This window comes from Rhinatrema bivittatum, chromosome 14, assembly GCF_901001135.1.
Source record: "Rhinatrema bivittatum chromosome 14, aRhiBiv1.1, whole genome shotgun sequence".
Classification (NCBI taxonomy): Eukaryota; Metazoa; Chordata; class Amphibia; order Gymnophiona; family Rhinatrematidae; genus Rhinatrema; species Rhinatrema bivittatum.
In genome coordinates this window covers 1,141,916-1,158,807 of record NC_042628.1, presented here as the reverse complement: position 1 = coordinate 1,158,807, position 16,892 = coordinate 1,141,916, and the positions used below count along the sequence as shown (strand labels likewise).

Sequence of the window (16,892 nt, the reverse complement as noted above, 5' to 3'; positions counted from 1 at the left end):
AACTTATGAACAAGTTGACTTTTATCCAAGTACAAGCACACACACACACACTCATTCTCATCCATGCCTCAACAACGCAGCACACACTCATTCTCATGCATGCCTCAACAAACGCAGCACACACTAAGAACATAAGAACATAAGAAAATGCCATACTGGGTCAGACCAAGGGTCCATCAAGCCCAGCATCCTGTTTCCAACAGTGGCCAATCCAGGCCATAAGAACCTGGCAAGTACCCAAAAACTAAGTCTATTCCATGTAACCATTGCTAATGGCAGTGGCTATTCTCTAAGTGAACTTAATAGCAGGTAATGGACTTCTCCTCCAAGAACTTATCCAATCCTTTTTTAAACACAGCTATACTAACTGCACGAACCACATTCTCTGGCAACAAATTCCAGAGTTTAATTGTGCGTTGAGTAAAAAAAGAACTTTCTCCGATTAGTTTTAAATGTGCCCCATGCTAACTTCATGGAGTGTCCCCTAGTCTTTCTACTATCCGAAAGAGTAAATAACCGATTCACATCTACCCGTTCTAGACCTCTCATGATTTTAAACACCTCTATCATATCCCCCCTCAGTCGTCTCTTCTCCAAGCTGAAAAGTCCTAACCTCTTTAGTCTTTCCTCATAGGGGAGTTGTTCCATTCCCCTTATCATTTTGGTAGCCCTTCTCTGTACCTTCTCCATCGCAATTATATCTTTTTTGAGATGCGGCGACCAGAATTGTACACAGTATTCAAGGTGCGGTCTCACCATGGAGCGATACAGAGGCATTATGACATTTTCCGTTTTATTCATCATTCCTTTTCTAATAATTCCCAACATTCTGTTTGCTTTTTTGACTGCCGCAGCACACTGAACCGACGATTTCAATGTGTTATCCACTATGACACCTAGATCTCTTTCTTGGGTTGTAGCACCTAATATGGAACCCAACATCGTGTAATTATAGCATGGGTTATTTTTCCCTATATGCATCACCTTGCACTTATCCACATTAAATTTCATCTGCCATTTGGATGCCCAATTTTCCAGTCTCACAAGGTCTTCCTGCAATTTATCACAATCTGCTTGTGATTTAACTACTCTGCACAATTTTGTGTCATCTGCAAATTTGATTATCTCACTCGTCGTATTTCTTTCCAGATCATTTATAAATATATTGAACAGTAAGGGTCCCAATACAGATCCCTGAGGCACTCCACTGTCCACTCCCTTCCACTGAGAAAATTGCCCATTTAATCCTACTCTCTGTTTCCTGTCTTTTAGCCAGTTTGCAATCCACGAAAGGACATCGCCACCTATCCCATGACTTTTTACTTTTCCTAGAAGCCTCTCATGAGGAACTTTGTCAAACGCCTTCTGAAAATCCAAGTACACTATATCTACGGTTCACCTTTATCCACATGTTTATTAACTCCTTCAAAAAAGTGAAGCAGATTTGTGAGGCAAGACTTGCCCTGGGTAAAGCCATGCTGACTTTGTTCCATTAAACCATGTCTTTCTATATGTTCTGTGATTTTGATGTTTAGAACACTTTCCACTATTTTTCCTGGCACTGAAGTCAGGCTAACCGGTCTGTAGTTTCCCGGATCGCCCCTGGAGCCCTTTTTTAAATATTGGGGTTACATTTGCTATCCTCCAGTCTTCAGGTACAATGGATGATTTTAATGATAAGTTACAAATTTTTACTAATAGGTCTGAAATTTCATTTTTTAGTTCCTTCAGAACTCTGGGGTTTTATACCATCCGGTCCAGGTGATTTACTACTCTTCAGTTTGTCAATCAGGCCTACCACATCTTCTAGGTTCACCGTGATTTGATTCAGTCCATCTGAATCATTACCCATGAAAACCTTCTCCATTACGGGTACCTCCCCAACATCCTCTTCAGTAAACACCGAAGCAAAGAAATCATTTAATCTTTCCGCGATGGCCTTATCTTCTCTAAGTGCCCCTTTAAGCCCTCGATCATCTAACGGTCCAACTGACTCCCTCACAGGCTTTCTGCTTCGGATATATTTAAAAAAGATTTTACTGTGAGTTTTTGCCTCTACAGCCAACTTCTTTTCAAATTCTCTCTTAGCCTGTCTTATCAATGTCTTACATTTAACTTGCCAATGTTTATGCTTTATCCTATTTTCTTCTCTTGGATCCTTCTTCCAATTTTTGAATGAAGATCTTTTGGCTAAAATAGCTTCTTTCACCTCCCCTTTTAACCATGCCGGTAATCGTTTTGCCTTCTTTCCACCTTTCTTAATGTGTGGAATACATCTGGACTGTGCTTCTAGAATGGTATTTTTTAACAATGTCCACGCCTCTTGGACATTTTTTACTTTTGTAGCTGCTCCTTTCAGTTTTTTTCTAACAATTTTTCTCATTTTATCAAAGTTTCCCTTTTGAAAGTTTAGCACGAGAGCCTTGGATTTGCACACTGTTCCTTTTCCAGTCATTAAATCAAATTTGATCATATTATGATCACTATTGCCAAGTGGCCCCACCACCGTTACCTCTCTCACCAAGTCCTGTGCTCCACTGAGAATTAGATCTAAAATTGCTCCCTCTCTCGTCGGTTCCTGAACCAATTGCTCCATAAAGCTATCATTTATTCCATCCAGGAACGTTATCTCTCTAGCGTGACCCGATGATACATTTACCCAGTCTATATTGGGGTAATTGAAGTCTCCCATTATTACTGCACTACCAATTTGGTTAGCTTCCCTAATTTCTCTTAGCATTTCACTGTCCATCTCACCATCTTGACCAGGTGGACGGTAGTATACCCCTATCACTATAGTCTTCCCCGACGCACAAGGGATTTCTACCCATAAAGATTCAATTTTGTATTTAGTCTCATGCAGGATGTTTATCCTGTTGGACTCTATGCCATCCCGGACATAAAGCGCCACACCTCCTCCCGACTGCTCCTCTCTGTCATTGCGATATAATTTGTACCCCGGTATAGCACTGTCCCGTTGGTTATCCTCTTTCCACCATGTCTCTGAGATGCCAATTAAGTCTATGTCATCATTCACTGCTATACATTCTAATTCTCCCATCTTACTTCTTAGACTTCTGGCATTAGCATACAAACATTTCAAAGTTTGTTTTTTTGATTGTATTTTTATTCTGCTTTTTAATTGATAGGGATAAGTTAGAATTTTTTAGCTCAGGTGAGTTTTTAGTTACAGGCACTTGGACTACTTTTCTAATTATTGGAACCTCACTGTCGGGATGCCCTAATTCTAATGCATCATTAGTATCCTTTAAAGATACATCTCTCCGAACCATGCGCTGCTGAGCGACTGTCGGCTTTCCCCTTTGTTCTAGTTTAAAAGCTGCTCTATCTCCTTTTTAAAGGTTAGCGCCAGCAGTCTGGTTCCACCCTGGTTAAGGTGGAGCCCATCCCTTCGGAAGAGACTCCCCCTTCCCCAAAAGGTTCCCCAGTTCCTAACAAAACTGAATCCCTCTTCCTTGCACCATCGTCTCATCCACGCATTGAGACTCCGGAGCTCTGCCTGCCTCTGGTGACCTGCGCGTGGAACAGGGAGCATTTCAGAGAATGCTACCCTGGAGGTTCTGGATTTAATCTTTCTACCTAAGAGCCTAAATTTGGCTTCCAGAACCTCCCTCCCACATTTTCCTATGTCGTTGGTGCTCACGTGTACCACGACAGCTGGCTCCTCCCCAGCACTGTCTAAAATCCTATCTAGGTGACGCGTGAGGTCCGCCACCTTCGCACCAGGTAGGCATGTTACCAGGCGATCCTCACGCCCACCCGCCACCCAGCTATCTACATTCCTAATAATCGAATCACCAACTATGACAGCCGACCTAACCCTTCCCTCCTGGGCAGTAGGCCTTGGGGAGATATCCTCAGTGCGAAAGGACAATGCATCACCTAGAGAGCAGGTCCTTGCTACAGGATCCTTTCCTGCTACATCTGGTTGGTGCTCTCCCATTATGAGACCTTCTTCCTCCAAGGCAGCACCAGGGCTGCCAGTCTGAAGTTGGGACTGGACTACTATGTCCCTGAAGGTCTCATCTATATACCTCTCTGTCTCCCTCAGCTCCTCCAGGTCTGCCACTCTAGCCTCCAGAGATCGGACTCGTTCTCTGAGAGCCAGGAGCTCTTTGCATCGCATGCACATGTACAACTTCTCACCGGTGGGTAAAAAATCATACATGTGACACTCGATGCAAAAGACTGGGAAGCCCCCCTCTTGCTGCTGGACTGCTGCCTTCATCTCAATTTTGATCAGTTCCTAGTTAAGTTTTAGGTTGCTATGGGAGTAGGAATGTGTCTAAGTTCCTTTAAATGTATTAGTGAATTCACTATATGTCTGGTAGTGGCCTACTGGGGTCTGATCGAATTCTCAATAAAGTTTTTGTTGATGGGGTTTTTTTTTTTTGGTTTTTTTTTGTGCAAGTGGCACCTGCCTATAAATTAAGGGATGAGCTTGGGGTGGGTGGGCAAGGGGTGGGAGGGTTGGGAATTACAAACAGTCTAACTTTAGTTAGTCAGCCTGAGTGACTCACTGCTCCCTTGATTAACAAATGTTGGTCCCTATTCAAACCTAATCACACTACCTCAACACCTTTCCAAGGTGAGTAACTGAGCTGAACTATTCAACTTTTTTACTTTGGTATATACTGCTCCTAGCTTATTTCTAGCTTCTGGCTACTTTTTTGTGGGGTTTTTTGTTTTTGTGTTTTGTTTTGTTTTTCAATACAATGCACTCAGTTATTTATTAAATAAAACACTTAGCTCTTTAAAAGTCTGGAGGACACTTTAATAGTCAGGCAGACTTTTAAAAAATAAACACACTACCTACTGCTACCTTATTGACTGACTAAAAATACAAACAGTCTAACTTGTGTAATCACTGCCTACCTACTGCTACCTTATTGACTGACTAAAAATACAAACAGTCTAACTTGTGTATTCACTGCCTACCTACTGCTACCTTATTGACTGACTATTTAAAAATGCAAACAGTCTAACTTGTTTTATTCACTGACTGACTATTAAAGGCACAAACACACAAACACACTAAATAATATTCCCAAATAGTTAACTTTGCCCCAATACTTTTAAAAAAGTCAATGTCAATGTCCCAAGCAAAAACTTACTGATTCCTTTCAGCCACCAGCAAGGTGATCCTCTCCTCTCAGTGTTTCTCATCCATGCCTCAACAACGCAGCACACACTCATTCTCATCCATGCCTCAACAAACGCAGCACACACTCATTCTCATCCATGCCTCAACAAACGCAGCATACCTGTCAAGCTACTAAGTTTGACTCGAGTCTGCCGTTAACTCTAACCTAGGTCAAGCCAGTCCTACTGAGGATGGGGTGACAAGCTAAAGTAATAAGGGGTATGAGATGAATAAGGAGCATAAAACAGAGGGGGAGATTCCTAGCTTTGGGCCCTGATTCAGAATCATGAGGTAGTAGAATACACTTTAACTCTGGGTGACTCTGGTCATATTTTTGCCTGTTCTCTTATGCCTTCTTACGTTCCAGAAACTGATGTCATACTGGCACATCCTGGCTTGTGGGATGAGTCACACAAATTGTTGCTGAAGCTATTGCACAGCACCTACTGTCAGGTGTGAAAGCCCCCTCAGTACAATTGTACTGATGCTCAGTTTATTCTTCAATAAGGCATCCTTGACAGGTATGAAACGCTCACAGTCTGGGTAAAGCTTAACTCCAGTCCAGGTCAGGTCATCGACAAACAAAGACAATGCTTCCACTTACAGACTTTACAGCAGACTTCAGAATTTCACATCACATCAAGAAAAGCTCACACGTCTTTCTTTGGGATCCCAAACTGAACCTGGGTCCACCTTACAGCTGTTCCAGCGTTCCTTTTGAAATTCTAATCTGAGTCCTGAGGGGTGGAGCTGCCACCCCATATGTAAGGCTTCTCAGCCTGCTTAACTGCAGATACAGCAAGCTCTCCTGGGGCTTATGGACAGAGCACATACACAGCAGAACGTCACCTAGCTGAGAAGGAGAGAGAAGCTACATCAGGAATGACTTGAGAAGTGAGAGAATGTGATATGTGCCAAGGCTACAGCTACAATGTTGGTGTATTTGTAACTAGCGAACAGGAAATGGTTTGGTATAAACCAAACTGCACCAACCGTCTCCTGAAAGCTCAGAGCTAGCCTCCGGTACGCGGGGGAATCTGAATTTTCAAAACCTGGAATGAAGTCCTTTTCCAAAACCAGTCTGTAGGTGACATACATCTCCTTCCCTGCAAAACAAACACCAAACATTATAAAACTGTGCTTGTGCTATAGCTAAAAGTTTGTGAGAAGCTGAAAGCAACAATAAACTCAGCCCATGAAACCAGACAATCACAAAATAAAATCTTTCACCATTAAGTACTCTAGCAATTTCTGCCCAGTATCAACTATTCAGTATTTTATTGAAAAAAAGAGCAGAGTAGTAATTAATTATATTATGTCATAGGCTTCACATCTCTTGGGCCTGTCCAATGTTATTCTTTTAAAAATGCTCACAGTTCTCCACTAGCAAAGCAGCTTTAATAATGCGGAGTGCCATCCGAAGGCAAATCAGCTTTAATAATGCTCTGTGCCATCTAATAGGAAAGCAGCTTTAATAATGCTCAGTGCCATCCGATGGGAAAACAGCTTTAATAATGCTCAGTGCCATCCCATGGCAAAGCAGCTTTAATAATGCTCAGTGCCATCCAATGGAAAAGCTTTCCTGCAGGAAAAGTCCTTAACATATTATTAGCCAGGTAGACAAAAGAAATGGGAGTATCAAGAAATATATGTACTTTTTTAGATTTGCCAGCTATTTGTGACAGAGTCTTGGAGGAAGAATGCTAGTGGACTTTGGTCTGACCTAGCATAAAGTCAAAGGTGAGTTCAGGAACTGTAAGTAGGTGCTAGGTCACAGTCTCCACAGTCGCTGACAGACTGCAGATGCTGCTCTTGGGTTGTAGCAGCCCTTCCAGTGCAGTTCAGCAGCTTCAGGACATAGAATAAGGCTGCAGGTATGGAAGGAGACATTCATCCTTCCCAGGTGGCTTCAGTCACCCTCATCAGCTCGAGGGCGGCCCTCTCCAAGGCACATCTTCAGTGCTGCTAGTTGGTCAACAAGGGTCACCACAGTAGCAGCAGCTGGCCCTGTTCCATCCTCAGGCCTAAGTGCAGCAGATCCATGGAGTGCCCAGGGCTGAGCAACCCCAACCAACAGGCGGGGATATGAACTGTATTGCTGTGTGGTCTAAACAATGTGGCCAGCTCTATTCATTAGATATGGCACTGAGCATTATTTAAACTCCTTTCCCATGGGATGGCACTGAGCATTATTAAAGCTCCTTTCCCATCGGACGGCACTGAGCATTATTAAAGCTCCTTTTCCATCGGACGGCACTGAGCATTATTAAAGCTGCTTTGCCATGGGATGGCACTGAGCATTATTAAAGCTGCTTTGCCATCAGACAGCACTGAGCATTATTAAAGCTGCTTTGCCATTAGTTGGCACTGAGCATTATTAAAGCTGCTTTCCTTTTGTATGGCACAGAGAGTTATTAAATCTGCTTTGTCATTGGATGGCAATAGCTAATTTGCTATTGATTAGTGACTTTGGTCACCAGCTGACTCCATTTCTTGCCTTGTTTCCTATAGAGAAAAACCATTCATTGATGTACTGATTACACAAAAATTCACATAACGAACATCATAATTATGTGCAGAATTCTGAAACCAAGAAGTGTGGTTGCCATGTTAGTCTGTGTGAATTCTTTGAAAGAACGATTAACAAATAGAAACAAACTAGATAACAGGTGAAATTGTTTTATTGGACTAACTTACTACAGATGTTAAGTCTAATAAAAAGGCATCCCACATGCATATATTTTTGTTTCTGTTTCTAATGAGGAAAGCAGGCAGCATAAAATGTTCTGAAGTCTCCTTGTCTTGTAATTGTTTGTGATCCTTCAAATTGTTTATCCTGCTTTGGACATCTGCTCTGTGGTGCAAACCTACGCATTTTCCCTTCTAGCACATAATCATTGTGACATAAAACACTGAATAGGATTGGGCCTAGCACTGATCCCTGAGGAATAACGTGTATCCGCATGGTTTCTTCCTCCACCACCTCCCACTAATCTATGTTTTCTCTCTCGCCCTAACCCCAGCACCCCTTTTGCTCTTACCCGCTCCCACTTGCACACCCTCAGCTGAGGAATTCCATGTGCTGGGATCACAGCTGCAGGCTGCACTTTGAGAATTTCTCCCCACATGCTTGCTTCAGAGTCAGGCGCTCGTCTCCTGTTCCCTTCAGGCTTACTAAAGGCTGGGAGGAGCTGGAGCTTTTAGTGTTTCCCTGGAGACTGGGGGGGGATCCGGAGAGCTCCCAGGTACGCCCCTTCCCTAGAGTAGATCCCTTTAACTAACCCTTTCCAAGGGCTCTTACCCAGTTTATATTTTTCTTCTGGACTGACTGGCTTGTTCATGAAACAGTGACAAATGGTTTAATGAAATCCAGACAGGCCACACTTACTGCAACCCCCCCAAAAAAAAAAAAAAAAAAAGAATGAAGGATTGATAAGTAAGAACATAAGATTTGCCATTACCTAGGGGTGCAATTGCAGCTCCATCATTGAAGGATTTTAAGAGCTGCATGAAATGGCCGAGGGAGAGTTCCATTCACTTCTGTCCAGCCCTGTCTTTTTATAGTTCTAGCTCTATCCTGGAGGACCCCTCGAGTTTCCAGAATATCCGCAATAACTCTGAATGAGAGAAATTTGCATGCAAAGTGTATTATTTGCGGAAATCCTGAAACCTGACTGGTTTGGGAAGCTCTGTTTTAGATGACTGTTGAGATCCTGGCCAGCCCTGGTTTTTTCTGCAATTCTATGAATCACAAGTTCAGCTCCATGTAGGGTGTCTGGATATTTTAATACTGTCTTGCTGATGCTCATCTTCTTGACACCAGCAGCAATAAACATCTAACAGCTAGGAATAGTTTTAGAATTAAAATCCCACTAACCTTTCAATCCTGGGGGTTGATCTTCCATAATGAAAGCCCTTTGATTTGCATGCAGTCTTTCAGCAGATGTAAACTGTGGGGACTTTGTAGGACTCTCTCGCTCTGTAATAGGAATGAAGTTTGGTCCCTTAAAGTCTACAAAATACGCCACTGTCACAGGAGATGATGTGAAGTCCTCTGTGGTCAGGTTTTCTGCTGACAATGTTACATTGTTATTGGCTGTGCTCGGAAGTGTCTCCAGGTTTTGCAGAGACTGGCTCATTCCAATAGGATTTATTGTCACTGTATCCACAGTACTGCTTTGTTCTGATATTTTAGAAGCTCTATGCTTTGTGCCAATTTGTAAAATCACAAGCATTGTTGACCGTTGACTGGTAATATTCTGTTTACTTTCCTGTAGTTTGATTCTGTTAGTCACAGGGTCTGATAATGAAGTAGAGTGTGATGGACTTATTGGTGGAGAGTGACTGGTTGACATGGTCCCTTCTGATCCAGGATAACCTGCCAATGTGGGTCCTTCCCCTGCAGAACGGCTTCTGGTAAGTTCTGTTGCAAGTTCTGATAGGAGCTTGCTTGGCTTTGTTAGTTCTTCACTGAAGGAAGGATTCAGCTCAGTTGAGAATAGTTTGGTATATTCTGAGGTCAGGGCAGAATCAGAAGTATTCCTTTCAACAGACAGAGAAAAATTTGTATCCTGTTGAAAAACAATAGGAGTCTCAGCTGAAGATGGAAGTGTAGAGGCCTCCAGGACCCTTGCAGCCGAAACCCCGATAGTTGTGTGTTTGAGGAGTGGATGAAGGAGAGAATCTGGCATCACCTGCTGATATGAAACAGAAACACCACCGGTGGAGTGAGGATCAGGAAAGGAAATTGTCACGTCTCCTATGTCTGTGTTTGGTTTGTTTTCTCTCTCTTTTGAGAAACCAGAGGAGACATTTTCTGGGCTTGGCAATTTCCCTACTGTGGTGGAATGAACTGAAATGTTTAAGATGTACAGCGTTTCCTTTTCTGAAAGCAGTGCCTTAGAAACAGATGCTGGTGACATAGTATTGAGAGATTCTACTGGTTTAGACAAGCCGTCTCCTTCAGTTGACATTATAATCACCGTTGTGGCCTGTGGTGCTGGATTGCTGGTTGAAAAGAGGGTCTTTCTTTGCTGCTTGTGACCTGCTATAGCGATAGTTTCATCTCTAGGGGGACCTGCTCTGTCGGCAAAGACTGTAGCTCTATGAAGAGTCTCTTGCAGTGGATGAGATGCAAATGAATTAACAGATGGTTGAGTTTCTCTGTGTTGTGTGGAAAGCTCTGATATCACAGAAATGCTGTTCCAGTAGCTATCAGGAAAGTCCTTTGTGCTATTGTCCGCTGCTTGGGACATCCTGTGATAGCTTCTTGGAGAGTTTGTTTGGTAAAGATTTGCTTGGCTAACTTTGCTGTCTTTTATTGCTCTTTCTGTGTGCAGTTCCATTCCTTGATAATTTCCCAAATGCTCAGGAAGACTTTGAGTCACCAGAGATGCTAGGGAAGGAGTAACAGGCATTAGACTGGGTTTATTTGCAGTGAGCACTGACCACCTCTCTCTGACTGAGTCCTCTGTAGCTCCTTTAACTAGCTCTAACCCGCTTCTGTGCTGGTCTTCACTTGCATTGCTTTGTTGCAGATTCTGGATGGCTGTTCCTCCATTTCTCCGCAAAAGTCCCTGAGGAACCGTAAATGCACTATGGGCGAGTTCTGTCCATGGTGTGGCAGCAGTTCGGGACTCAAGGGCTGGTTTCTTTTCTTCTGCAATGAAGTCTAACCCTGAATCACTCTTTTCCTGGTTATATCTGCTTTCCACAAGGTGATGGCTAATTAGCTCTGGAGAAGTTTCTTTTGCTGGGAAATATGGGAATGAGGTAGTGCTGGGGTCTCTCTGAGCCTTTATTGATGTTCCCTCTGCACATGGAAATGGCTTTCTAACTCTGCTACCAACTGCTAAAGAAAGAATACAAAATACAATGTACTTTTCATCTCAATCAGAACCAGCCTCAGTTGGGCTACAATGCTATGAGCCTTAGTTCGCAACTAGCCAGGGATTTTTCTCCTGGTTTTGTATCTTTCTCCAAACTCAGCTGAACGCAGTTCAACCTGCACTTTCTGTGCACAAACGTTACTGCTGATGCATGTGTTTCTGAATGGGAGCACTGCTTAGCACCCTTGCATAGAAATCCCATGCAAATGAGGGCATTAAGCAGAACTCCCCAGTGCAGAGAGACTGCATCTTTTCTAGCGCTGGAAATTTAAATCTGAGTCAAAGCTGGAGTTAAGTTTCCAACGCTACTGCACTGGCATTTGAAACCCCTGAAAAAGGGAACACATTTTTTTAAAAAGTTAACAAAAATGGTTGGCGGTCACATGACGCGATAGAGAAGGAGGAGGACGTGATTCTACACTGCTCTGTGTCCCCATTTCTCTCATATATAATTTTTCATTTAAATGTTTGAAGTATATCTGTTAAATTTATATTTCTGAGGTGAGTAGCTATCCTGAGCTACAAGAATAACAACTTTTATAGCATCCAAACAGCAGCTCAAGGGCTTGGAGAGAAGTAAGCCTGCTGAGACCCTGCCATCAGCGGAGAAGCACGATCTGAAGGTAACTGATGGAACGGCACTCAAAATAAAATTTGCTAAAATCTATGAGAAATTCGACAAAATAAATGTTTTACTGGGGGATTCTCAAAAAAGAATTCAGGAAGTGGAAACACGCGTGTCGGGCCTGGATGATCGCGCACATATCTCAAAAGCCCAACTTACGGCCTTACAAAGGGAGCACAAAACGGCTATAAAAATGGACAATTTAGATAATTGTTCTAGGAGAGGGAATCTCCACTTAGGTGGCTTCCCTGAGACTCTGCGTGAAGTGGACCTGGTAGATTTGCTTGAGACATGGATACCACATGTTTTTGGCCTAGAGGGCAAATATGGAGAACTCTGCATTGGATGATGTGCACACTGCTTGGAGCCTAAGTCTGCTCCTCGAACCAAATCCTGAACAGTAATAGCTAAATTCTTGAATTCAACCCATAAAGCTGCTGTTTTGCAGGCCTACCGAAAAAACAGAAACATAACCTATAAGGAAATCCAATACTAACTTTTCAAGATTATTCTACCGTAGTATCCTTTCAGAGGATACCTTTTGCACCCATTTGTGCCAAACTGGTAGAGAAAAATATGCCAGCGAAATTAAGTTACTGCAGTGAATAGTTACAATATACAAGAGTATGGAAAGTGCACAAACGTTTCTGCAAACCTTAGAAGTTGGTCATTGCAGCTGATCGGGAAGACGAGATAACACTCAAAGATGTCTGAATACTGATCCTTGTGGCATGTGTTTAAGGCATCTTATCTGCAAGTTTCTTGTAACAGTGGATAAATGGATATATCTAATTGGATTAGCATCTGTTATCATGTTGATTTTTTCATGGTAGTTCTTATTTAGTTGGAAGATACGTTTCCTGGAATACCAGTGCTCTACAACTTGTTTGTGCTATGGCAATGGACTAAGAATAACAGATTATGAAGCTGCAGATAATCTTACTCATTTAGGTTCTGTGCTTTTGGGGACAACATTTTGGGCTCATGTGCCAATGGTGTGGAGCCTAGTCTTGGACTTTAATGGGTTTACACCTTGGAACATCCATTAAGCATTGGCAGCGGGGAAGCCTGCATTTTCTGGGCTTTAGGTCCCAGAACCAATCCGATCCGAGCTTATAATAATTCCACATGGATAATGGTACAGACTGCAATCAGAAAGAGATTGTGTGGGTTTTTTTTTAGTGGTGGGGACAATACATGTAATTCATGGACCTCACCAGTGTATGATTTTGTTACGCTAAAGGTTAGGTTGTTGTCCTAAGAGGGAGATAAAAATGGAGGGAGGTAAAGGGGTTCGGATGGAGGGGAGGGGAGGGGAGGATAAGGGAATGGGAAGACTGCAGGACAATATATTGGATTCAGGGGAAATATAACGTTGTGAAATTGTTATACTTTGTGATCTGGCAATGCTGGTTCGAGTCTAGGCTGGGAGGCCCGGGCTGGATCTTGAGAGTGATCTGGGGAATGAATGCTCTGTATTGGAAAAAAACCACCATGACACAATCACTCACTAGATACTATACATGGAAATCTGGGAGGTATAGGTTCTGTTTTTAAAAGGCACAAAATATTAGTCTTTGCAATTCCACAAGTTCCAAGAAACCCAACTCGATAAAGTGGACCACCAAAAGTTGTGTAGAACATGGGTGGGTCAGGTGTTCTCTATATAAACCACAACTAAAAGGGCTAAGGTCACAATACAGATAGATAAATGAGTGCCCTTTCAAGCTACTAAGATATTTATTTATTTATAAACTTTTCTATACCGATATTCGTAGCAACATCATATCGGTTTACATTATAACAGTCGTAGGAAATTACATTGAACTGGAGGGGGGCTAAACAGGGGAAATAAAAGGAACAGTAAGACTTAGTAAAGAAAAGACAGGAAAACCAATCAAAGATAACAGTTACTTAAAATATAATGCATATAGATAATTGTAGGAGTAAGTATGTCATAGGACTTTAAAAAATGTAGGCAGGTATATGTACAGAGTTGAGCATGAGACTGGCGTGTTATAATTGGTACCTAAATTGTATATAGATTTTGTAATTAGCCTGTTACCATTTAAGACTTTACTTATAGACTCTTGTAAATAGCCTGTTACCGTTTAAATCTAATGCTTGTAATTTTCAATACTCTCTGCACTATTGTATTTACTCTCTCCCGTTTCCTCTCCCTGTTGATTGTACTTTCAGCCTATTAGTTGCAATGTGAACCGGTATGATGTTTGCATACTAATGCCGGTATATAAAAGCTTCAAATAAATAAATAAATAAATAAACCTTAATCAGTTTATGCTTTCAAAGAGTTCATAGATTAGGGACACACAAGGAAGTTACTAAGTAATGCATTTAAAACTAATACAAGAAAATATATTTTTTTTACTCAACACATAATTAAGCTCTGGAATTCATTGCCAGAGAATGTGGTGAAAGCTATTAGCACAGCTGCATTAAAAAAATAAAAAAAAGGGTTGGAGAAGTTGCTAGAGGAAAAGTCCATGAAGCATTATTCAGGTGGAGTTGTAGAAATCTCCTGCTGAAGCCCTGGGAGAAGCAGCCACCTGTCCTTTGGGATCCTGCCAGTACTTTGATCTGGCTTGGCCACTGTTGGATACAGGATACTGGACTTGATAGACCTTTGGTCTGACCCAATAAGGCAATCTTATGTACCAACTTATCTGCTTATGCGGCTAAGTAGCAGTCCCCAGCCTCAGATAGCTGGATAAGAATCCATCAGCTTGGCTCCTGCTAATTGCTTTAAAACACAACCAGATTACATGAAAGATCTTTAACAACTCATTCAGGCAGATTTTAAATCACTTGCATGCATAAAAAACTGGGGTTACGCGCGTGGCTGGGCCTTGTGCGCGCCCCATGCATGTAACCCCCATTACGCGCCGAAGTGCCGGGCCCAGATAAAGGGGCGGGCGGTACAGCAGGCATTTGCCGCTGCTGGCACGCGCAAGTTACTACTGCTCCAGAGGAGCAGCAACTTAAAAAGAAAAGGTAAGGCAGGTTAGGTTTAGAGGGTGGTGAGGAGAGGGGAAGGGAGGTTAGGGAAGTTCCCTCCCAGTCCGCTCCTTAATTGGGACCTGGGAAAGGCTGGGATGCGTCGCTGCGTGGAAATTGCATAAATATTCCCCCCCCCCCCCTTGCACGGTCATTTTTGGCAAGACATGGAAAGCAAATCAAGCACAAGTTCTCTGGAGCTCCAGCACCTGTCTCACACTCGTCTGCATTTTCAGCCTCATTGATACTTATTGTGGTTTTGTGAGTTTTTTAAACTCCTGTTTCATTTGCTTACTGCAGAGCCCGTATTACCAGTAAATGGCCTGTAGGTGTCACTGTGGCGTGGTGCCTGAGGTTCCCCTCTAGTGACTGCACACATTAAGGGGCCGCACTGAAAATGGCTGCTAGTATTGATCGCCCGTTGTCTTAACGTAGCCATATTCTCTAGGCGCCCGATGCAATATTTAAATGAGGCAGTGTTAAAACGGGCACTAACAGAGAACTGTGCATCCATAGTGCTCAATGGTTTATTGCAACAGGCGCTCAGTGCCAGCATTTTTTTTTTTTATAATGCACTTCAGCAACCTTACCAAAATATTAGCTGCCCCTTGCTATGGACGTCTAAATTGCATGGCCATAAGAAAATGTTTCTTTTAATTAAGTCAAAATATACATTTATTTTCTCCACTGCAAGCAGTAAATTAAAATGTCATAATGATACTAAGGAGGAGGAGACATTTATCACAACACAGAGAACCCAGTTTTTTATTTTTTTTCCATGCGAGTTGGGCATCCAGTGCTTTCCTGCATTGGGGGGATGGGTAATAGCTAATGACCTCATCTACATGGACGTTACATCTGATAGGTACTATCCATGACGCATTTGTTAGGGCAGGTGTTTTGGACACGTTAAGCCTCCTTACTGCATCCAAAGCTCGTGCCCAACCACGCGTAATCCCATCTGCTAGGTTGGGCACACTCTGTTGATTCAGCCCGGCTCACAAGTCAAAGTCAGGGGTCCTGCATGGCACTTGAGCAGCTGGGCACAGTGCTGCTCAGTAAAAGCAATTTAAAGTAAACTAGGATAGCACTCTGTCCCTCCACTACAAAACTGCTAGAGATGTCCCCAGTACACAAAACCTCTTCAGAGGTATGCCAGACTTTATATCCTTCAAATCTATCTGCTCTCCACCCTACTGAACTCCCTATAATATCCCTCTGTAACAAACTAACATACATGGCCCCCTTCAGAAAACCATCCACCACTGACCTGAGCTCAGCAGCCTGAGGAATCCTCCTCTGTAGCCGAGCAGCAGCAGCAGCAGCAGGCAAGGAACCAGCGGCTTCATGATGAGCCATCAGAGCCCCAGACAGGATGTATCTGCCCGCCACTCTCTCTTTTTGTCTCTGGCAATCCCTAGAGGAAGTGGGAGGGAGCAGCAGAGCCTCGCCCTAGGAGGGTGCTGGGGACAGATATAACCTGGGCTCCAGATTCTGCAGGAAGGAGGATTGATGACGTCCAGCTCTATCCTTAAGGGCAAAGAGTCAGCCTTTGCTGCCACTCATTGTGGGTCTGGCTGTGAATCAAGGTTTTTGTTCTGCACATAAACCTGGGCATTAGCATCTTAGGGCTTTTTCGCACCATTGACACACAGGGATGCTGGATTAGAAATAGCCACACCACTCTCACATCTGACAGTGATGCTTTGATAGCAACGAGCCCAATACTGCAGGCTCAGAGGACAGCAGTACCACAGAACTCTCTTCCCTCATGCAATGATGGGGCTGGGTTTCTTACATTGCATCTGGCACTTCTTACAGAGGACACAATCATTTGCTTTAAGATCAGCAAAGAGCAGCTGTGGCCAGAATGACATCCCCCATCTCACAGACAGCTTGCAATGCGTCAGTCCACAGCTGCAAACATTGGGCAAATGGATGGCCTGGGCATGCTACTGGGGGCAGTTTCCCATGAGATGCAGTTGCCCAAGTAAGGTTTTAGCTGGCTAAATAAAAGCCTTTGAAAACAGAGCAGAGCTTTAGCTGACTAGATTCACTAGGCAGTTAAAGTCAACCAGCAAAAAAATGACTTGGGTCCAGAGGCATGGCTGGGGCAGGGAGTAGAGCTGGCCATTAGTGCAGACTTGCACTGTTATCTAGCAGTGTTTATTGTTACTTAGCTGGCTATGCATAGTATGGC

At 43.1% G+C, this 16,892-nt stretch overlaps 1 protein-coding gene across 3 annotated transcripts in view; it reads right to left on the bottom strand.

Moving 5' to 3' along the window:
• The window catches only part of LOC115076334 (interphotoreceptor matrix proteoglycan 2-like), a 52,595-nt gene extending 36,502 nt beyond the window's left edge, over positions 1-16,093 (bottom strand). For 2 of the 3 annotated variants that reach the window (XM_029577641.1, XM_029577643.1), the window contains exons 1-3: positions 15,963-16,093; positions 9,042-11,015; positions 6,158-6,270 (exon numbers count right to left, since the gene is read on the bottom strand). In XM_029577641.1, the coding sequence (XP_029433501.1) occupies positions 6,158-6,270; positions 9,042-11,015; positions 15,963-16,041 (2,166 nt within the window). In that variant the 5' untranslated portion in view covers positions 16,042-16,093. The remainder of the gene's footprint in view (positions 1-6,157; positions 6,271-9,041; positions 11,016-15,962) is intronic. The other variant, XM_029577642.1, reaches the window with a different exon arrangement.
• Between the last annotated feature and the right edge of the window lie 799 nt (positions 16,094-16,892).